This window comes from Carex rostrata, chromosome 31 (assembly GCF_964058835.1).
Source record: "Carex rostrata chromosome 31, lpCarRost1.2, whole genome shotgun sequence".
NCBI lineage: Eukaryota > Viridiplantae > Streptophyta > Magnoliopsida > Poales > Cyperaceae > Carex > Carex rostrata.
Genome location: NC_135948.1, coordinates 6096580 through 6104396, shown reverse-complemented (window position 1 = coordinate 6104396; position 7817 = coordinate 6096580). Strand labels below are relative to the sequence as shown.

The window sequence follows — 7817 nt, the reverse complement described above, 5'->3', positions numbered from 1 at the left end:
TTCTAAAATTAGAAATATATCAGTTGAATTAGTTGGGAGACTGAATGGGATATGATGGCTTGGGGTACAAGAATATTTATCTTTAATAAAATACAAAAAAAATATTTAATCTAAAGTATATCCTTGTGTATATCGCTAAATTTTCAATTCGGAATTTGTTACGATAGTGACTCACGAGAACAAGGTTGTAGGGTAAACTGCATCAACTGTACAGAGTTGTTGAACACTTGAACGTGCTCCTCCAGGTCAGACAAATATGCTGAACATCAAGATCCGTGTTAACACGAATCGTGAGAGAGATTGAATTAACCTAGAATACTCCTCGGGTACAACGGAACGAGTGCGTATCCTCTGAGATATCTCAAATTTTGCGTGACCGACGTGTCCGATTCCTATCGGGGACAGCGCAAAAACCCAGTATTATTTTTGCTTTGTGATTCGTGCAGAGCGTATTTGAACGGTTGTGATTTTCCAAAAAGTCGCTCAAAGTTTGAGATATCTCAGAGGATGGGAATTACAACGGAACAGGCACAAGGGATTAAATCTTGATTCTTGACCGTTGGACTCATGGTAGCCAGAAAGGACGCCATTTTTCTTCTCCATTTTTCAGAACTTTAAATAATCATTGCTTCCCTGTACCCATTTAATAGCATTGTCAGAGAAATGGACTAATACAGTTCGAATGAAATGGAGATCATTGTATAATTTCATAATTCGTCATCCCAACGGTCGAATACTCGAATACATTACAAAAAAGCCCAAGATAAACGCCTCCTCTTTAAAGTAGAAACCTCATCCCCAAATCTCTTTCTCCCTCCCTCTTTCCTCTCTCTTTCACACACACAAAGAGTAAATCCAGAACCTAGCACTTAAAAGGCTATTGAATTGTGATTCGAAGATTTTTCTCAGAAGAAGAAACTATCTTGCTCCACAATTGAATCAAATGGATTTCTCCAACAAGATTCGCTCCCCAAATTCAGTCCGCTCAGGTAATCTTTTCTCAATAGTTCTTTCCATTGGACCTGTGGATATTATTCTCACATCTTTGATAGAATTCGGTGTCAATAGGTTTTGCAGAAATATCAATATCAGTTGATTTTCTCAGAATTCAATGTCAATAGGTTTTGCACAAATTCAGGCTGCTCTGGTAATCTTTCTGAAATTGCATTCAATTGGACCTGTGGATAGTACTATTCTTACATCTTTAATAGAATTCAATATCAATAGGTTAGCACAAATATCAATGGTAGTTTATTTTCTCAGAAATTTCATTCCTTGTACGGATCGTTTATTTTATTTAGGACTTTTATAACCATGCAATATAGGAAAATGTACTCTTATGACCATCTTTTATTATGTAAAACCGAACTCTTGTATATCTTTTATGTACAACCAAAATTTGGGATACATTTTCAATATATTTGAAATCTTGGTTTTGGAGGTGCTAGATAATCTGGGTTACAATTAATGTAAATAGAGGTCTCAAGGATATATAAGCAGTAAAAGATCTGGAAAAAAAAATTCTAATTTATTGCCCACGATTCAAACTCTCATTGCAGATCCTCAAAGAAAGAGCCCCAAAACCATCACGAAGGTCTCTCATGAATCCAACGAAAATTCTTTTACTCCCAACAGAATCTCTCCTTCTGTTAAATACATTTCAAGAAATGAACACAAAAATTTGAAATCTCCCTTTACATCTCCTTTGTCACAGAAGAGAATTTTGACAGAGAAAAACCATCTATCCAATTCCTCAAAGAAATCTAGTCACCAAAGAAATACTGATAAGCATACCCCAGTTTCCACTGACGGGTCGAGGCCTGATACAACTTATCCCCTCCCTTATGACCCGGTAACAAATTACACTTCACCCAGACCTGAATATCTTCGATATGACCCGAACCGAAGAATGGAAACTATGCGCCGCATAGAGAAGGCAATGCTAGATGAGGAAGAAGGGATTTCATCATGCACATCCATCATTTCCACTTCCCCACAAATGCCGGGAGATAAGGTCATTGAGGAAGAAGATCGATCACAATCCAATTCCAGCATTTCCACTGCACCGCAAGTGCAAATGCCAGTATGTGAGGAAGAGAAGTGTCTAAGTGATGAAGAAGAGGAGGGGGTGAGTAACCCTAAATTGGGGTTAAAATTAATTTTCTTTCTTGTGTGCTTAGTTTCTTCAGTTTGTTACATTTTTTCCATGAGTTCAAATGTGGACATCAAGTTACATGAGAGAACAAGTGAGGTAAGTGTCTTAGGTGAGATGATTGGGCTGTCAAAAATGTGCTTGAATAGGAGAAATGTAGAACTTACATGCGGGATCGAAGAAAGGGGAGAAACAACAGAAGAGGCTATACCACAGGAGTTTGATATAAGTGGTTTTACTTTTACACCTGAAGAAGAGCAAGAGATGTTTAATGGTGGTGAATTGGAGGTAACAATGGAGACTGATGAAATAGGAGGTGGTGGTTTTACACCTGAAGAGGAAGGGATTTTTAATGGTTGTGAATTCGAAGTGACAAAGGAGACTGATGAAATAGGAACTGGTATTGGCTTGTTGGCTCAAGAGAACAATGTAGAATTTCCAGAAGAAGTGGAGTTGCATGCAGTTGGGGATATGCAAACCCTGGAGAGGTCAGAGGCATTGAAAATGCAACTCTACTTGTTTTATTCAATGCAAGCTCTGGCATGCATTTCAGTTTTGGCTGCAATGATTGCTTATTTGCACAAGCACACAAGCAATATGTTTTACAAGAAGAAGAAGCAAAACCGGGCAAGTGAAACTGATGTGCAGAGAGGTTTAGGGGCTGCAAAAAAACCTTCTGACAAAGTGTCAACTACTATTGCTGGTAATAGTAAAATGCATGTGATCCAGCCACCACAAGTGGACTTGTTGAGTGAGTTCTCACTTGCTAATACAACTATGGTAAATGGAAGTTCTGTCGAGGAAGTGGAGTTACAAGCAATGGATGCTGTCAACACTACTATGGTACAAAGTCCTCTGAAGGAAGTGGCACAGGCAACTCCAACAGCACCTATTACCCCAGGAACCTTACTTGAGAAGGTTGCAATGGTAGGTGCAGTTTGTGTTTCCTTTTTTTCCATTAATTTTTATAAGGTCCTTTTAGAGAAATTGACATTTTTTTTTCTGACATCACAAAAGTAATACATCTATATACTGGTAAATTTCGTAGGAATGTTTGTGTTTCCTTTAATTTTGGCTTTTTTTCCATTAATTTTGGCTCGATGAATGTTGCTCCTTATTTAATATTGGGTCTTTTTTTTTTTGAAATTACAGAACAAAAATCAAAGGGAATCTACGAAATCAGGAGTTACTCCTTTAAGGCGGTCAAGCAGGTTGCGCACTCGACTCACCTCTCCTTGAGGTTAAGCATTTCATCCGTATGATATGTGGAGAAAGCAACCCTTTTGCTTAGCAAAGTCTAGAAGAAGACTTTATCAGATTACTTTTCAAATGTTACAAATGTTACAAGTGTTACTGAGTTTTTTGTTCTTAGAATCTTAATGAATTCTTAGTTATTTTAACTGTTGTAATCTTTATCGGATTTATGTTAACATCTGAACATCTATCTACTTGATGATTTTCTTGCATTCTGCACATTTTTTGTTCAATTTTGAGCTATGCTGAACACATTTATGTTGACATTATTATCATTATTCAATTTTGAGTAAATGATAATAGAAATGTATAACTAGAAGCAGGAAAGATGTTTCTGGAATTCAGTAAGTGTAATTAGAAATGCAAAATTGTATAACTAGAAGCAGGAAAGATGTGCGTGAATTCAGTAAGTGTAATTAGAAATGCATAATGGCTGCAAAAAATGTTTATTTAGCTGCAGTATGCTCATTTAGCACTTTATATATTCCTTAAAAATCTACAAACCATTAAGGCACTAAAGGACGAGAGACAGCGGACCAAGGTCTTTGACAGGAAAAAGTTTTTGAAGGGATTGAATGAAAGTATGAATGATGTTGGTACTAGAACCCGTCACAATAATATCATCCACGTAGATGAGAACAATAAGCATAGTCCCTTTAGAAGAGAAGATGAAGAGGGATGGATCGTAGCGAGAAGCATGAAAGCCTTGATCTAAGAGGGCTTTGCTTAGTACATGAAACCAAGCACGTGGACTTTGCTTTAAACCATAGATGGCTTTAGAGAGTTGGCACACGTGTTGAGGCTTGGATGGATCAATGAAACCCGGCGGTTGAGCCATGTATACCGTTTCTTGGAGGTCGCCATGGAGGAATGCGTTTTGAACATCTAATTGGCGAAGTGACCAACCACGCGAGAGAGCAATCGTGAGAACAAGGCGAATAGTGGTAGGTCGGATGACGGGGCTATAGGTCTCAAAGTAATCTATGCCCTCTTCTTGGTGGAACCCCTTAGCCACAAGGCGGGCTTTGTAACGCTCGAGTGAGCCGTCCGCGTGCCGCTTGATCTTATAAACCCACTTGCAACCGACAATGTTTTGATCAGGTGAAGGAGGTACAAGTGTCCATGTGCGGTTAGCAATGAGGGCATTGTGCTCCTTGGTCATGGCCTCAACCCAATGTGGATGGGATTTAGCTTGGTTGTATGTTTTAGGCTCGATGGTAAGATATGATTCGGCCAATAGAGCAATTTGGTGAGGTGGTTTTCGACTTCTAGTAATCATAGGATGTTTAGAAGTGGAAGGAATAGAAGGATGGTGATCAATAGCCGGTGTAACAAGCGGAGAGGCCAACTCTCTGTTTGAAGGGGCAGCTGGAGTGCGTCTAGAATAAGTTTGAAGAGGGATCGGATCAGCTGCAGCTGGGGTTGGATGGCTAACCAATTCTTTGGGCCGTCTGGAATAAGTGAGCAGGCTGGGATCGGATACAACACTAGGTGTACCCAAAATTTTATTGGAAGCCAAAGGAGGTTCGGCTGGGAGATGGGTGGGATCGGATACAACAGGAGAAGGATCCGAAAAATGTAGGGGGCCAGTGGATGAGCAAGGGTGGGAGTTGGATGCATCGGATTGGTGCTGGGAAGAATAAATGGGTAGGAGCGGATCTTGTGTGGCAGCCGAAGAAGGGCAGTTGTGTTGTGTGTCGCCAGTGGCAAGAACTGGGAGCCAAGTAGTCATTGTTTGAGGGTCAGAGGAGGCCGAAGAAGACCCAGAGACAGCTGTTTTGAACGGGAACTGAGATTCATCAAACACAACATGCCTAGACACAAACAATTTGTTAGAATCAAGATCTAAACATTTATAGCCTTTTTGGGAGAGAGAATAACCAATAAACACACAAGGTTTAGAACGTGGTTGGAGTTTATGGTTGTTATATGGTCTCAAATAGGGAAAGCATAAACACCCTAAAACCCGCAAAAATGCATAATCAGGTGTTCTATGAAAAAGTTTAAAGAAGGGAGAAGAAGAAGATGTTGTAGCGGGTTGGCGGTTGATCAAGTAAACCACACTTGAAAAGATGTCATCCCAAAATCGTGTAGGAATAGAGGCATGTGCCATATTGGCGAGAGCGAGTTCGATAATGTGACGGTGTTTGCGCTCGGACACCCCGTTTTGTTGAGGGGTGTATGGACATGTAGTTTGGTGAATAAGCGATGGGAATGAGCGAGAGATGGGTTTGTATTCGGTGCCACCGTCCGTTCGAAGGATTTTGATCGTGCAATTCAACAAATTTTCCACTTGGCTTTTAAAAGAGGAGAAAACACGCAAAACCTCATCCTTTGAATGCAAGAAATAAATCCAAGAATAGCGTGAGTAATCATCAACAAATAAAATGTAGTAACGAAACCCGTTATTAGAAGATAATGGTGCGGGACCCCACAAATCCGAATACACGATCTCTAAAGGTGAAGAAGAAGAAAAAGAACTAGGAAGAAAGGGTAATCGATGTGATTTCGCTACAACGCAATCATGACACAAGTCCAATTTATTGTTTGTACAAGGAAGGCTACTAGAATGTAAAATTTTGTGTGTGGTCTCGGAGGATGGATGACCAAGGCGTGCATGCCAAGTGTTGAGGGAGACTTTTTCACCAAAAAATGCATGAGGATTGAGAAGAGGAAATGAGTAGAGACCATGCTCAACCTTGATTCGTAGAATGATCTCCATCGTGCGGCGATCCTTTATCACACAACAATTAGAGAAAAATTCAATGAGAATCGAGTTATCACGCAATAATCTAGATAGACTAATGAGGTTCTTGGCAAATGAAGGCACAAATAAAACGTCATGTAATGAGATCGTGTAATTCGAAAAATGAAAAGTGGAGGACCCGATGTGACTTATTGTCATTCCCTCACCATTACCTATGTGGAGTTTGTCGAATCCTTCATACGGTAGGTAGGAGGTAAGGTTGTTTAAATCGTTCGTAACATGGTGAGAAGCGCCCGAATCAAGCCACCATTCGGGTCCAGTTGAGGGCTTGGCGGTCTGTGCACTGTTGGCTTGAAAGGGAGCTGGATTGGCTAGGTTAGCTTGGGGCTGGACCTGTTCTGGGTAATTGGTTAAATCTGATCGGTACCAGCAGTTAACGGCCCGATGACCTCTTTTGGTGCAAATTTGACAGATAACGTCTCTGTCAAGATTCGGCCTGTTGGGCTGATGAGAGGAACTGGTGGGTCTGGAGCCGCTATTGGGCCTGGAGTGTCTCTGGTGCTGTTGGGACCCCCCCCCTCGGGAGCGAAAATTGCTTTTATTGGATCTATACTGAGAATTCGAACCCGTTTTGGTGTTATACAGAGCAATCGGGTTTGGAGAAGAGGAATTCGCATCCAAGGTTTGAGAAAGGAGAAGACGGGACTCATGGCCGTAGATGAGAGCGGTGAGATCGGCCACTGAGCGAGGGGGCGCCGTTTGAACTGCGATAACTAGAGAATCGAACTCGGAGCCGAGACCTTGAAGGAGGTACATCTGAAGATCATCATCGGACACCGGTTCTCCAATAAATGCGAGCTCATCGGCAATGGATTGCATCTTCTGAATATACTCGAGGCAAGAAGCTCCGCCCTTGGAGGTGCTTTGGAGTTTGCGCCTGAGTTCAGAGAGCCGAGCTCGAGAGGTGGCGGAGAAGGATCGGCGGAGGTTGTGCCATAGATCAGCCGAGGTCTTGGCAGAAACAGTAAGGGCAAGAGTCTCGCGGGTTAGGGATGCACGGAGCCAACCTAAGAGCATCTGGTCTTGTTTGTACCATGGCAAGAAGGCTGGATTGGGCTCAGTCGAGCCAGTGGCAGTAGGGATAGTGGCGGAAGGGGCGGTGGTGGTTTCAAGAAACCGGTACAGTCCATAAGCATGCAGAAGTGGTACAATCTGTGATTGCCATGACAAATAGTTGTCTCTGTCAAGCTTGGTGGAGATTGGGAGAGTGAGCATCACAAGTGGAGGATCTGATACATTCTGAGAAGAAGAAGGGGCGGAAATGACAGAAGAACCATTAGAGGTATTAGCTAGAGGATCGTTCTCCATTTCGCTCTGATACCATAAAGGACGAGAGACAGAAGAATTTTTAGAAAGAAATCTTTATTTTCATCTTTTGTTAATCTCTTACAAAACTGTATTACATCTCTTTTATAGAGCACAGATCAGTTATCTCTTTGCTAATTACATGTCTTACCATTAACTAACTAACTGATCTGTTGATATCAGTTCTAACTACCACGTCTAACTAACATGGCTAACTGACTTCTAACTAACTCTATTAGGCACTAACCACAAGAATTAGCAGTTCATTGAAGTCCACAAAAACTATGATGATCAATGAAGTTTCAATTTGAATACTACCAGTAGCCGTAGGTAGCAGAA

General features: G+C 41.2%; 1 protein-coding gene across 2 annotated transcripts; it reads left to right on the top strand.

Annotated features, from left to right (window-relative positions):
• Nucleotides 1–781: 781 nt before the first annotated feature.
• On the top strand, nt 782–3625 carry LOC144547145 (uncharacterized). 2 transcript variants are annotated; one of them, XM_078295736.1, is made up of 3 exons: nt 782–989; nt 1560–3070; nt 3305–3625. In XM_078295736.1, exons 1-3 carry the CDS (start codon nt 944–946, stop codon nt 3389–3391), a joined length of 1644 nt encoding a protein of 547 aa, XP_078151862.1. In that variant the 5' UTR covers nt 782–943; the 3' UTR covers nt 3392–3625. The 2 variants fall into 2 exon arrangements, with proteins under 2 accessions (XP_078151862.1, XP_078151861.1); XM_078295735.1 differs by having other exon boundaries at nt 1560–3079.
• The last annotated feature ends 4192 nt before the right edge of the window (nt 3626–7817 follow it).

What these genes read in the sequence shown, in the direction of transcription:
- LOC144547145 (XM_078295735.1), top strand. Translation starts at nt 944, where the DNA reads ATGGATTTCTCCAACAAGATTCGCTCCCCAAATTCAGTCCGCTCAG. An exon ending in CCCAAATTCAGTCCGCTCAG is followed by an intron (nt 990 to 1,559) that starts GTAATCTTTTCT and finishes CTCTCATTGCAG; the next exon opens with ATCCTCAAAGAAAGAGCCCC. An exon ending in TACTTGAGAAGGTTGCAATG is followed by an intron (nt 3,080 to 3,304) that starts GTAGGTGCAGTT and finishes TTGAAATTACAG; the next exon opens with AACAAAAATCAAAGGGAATC.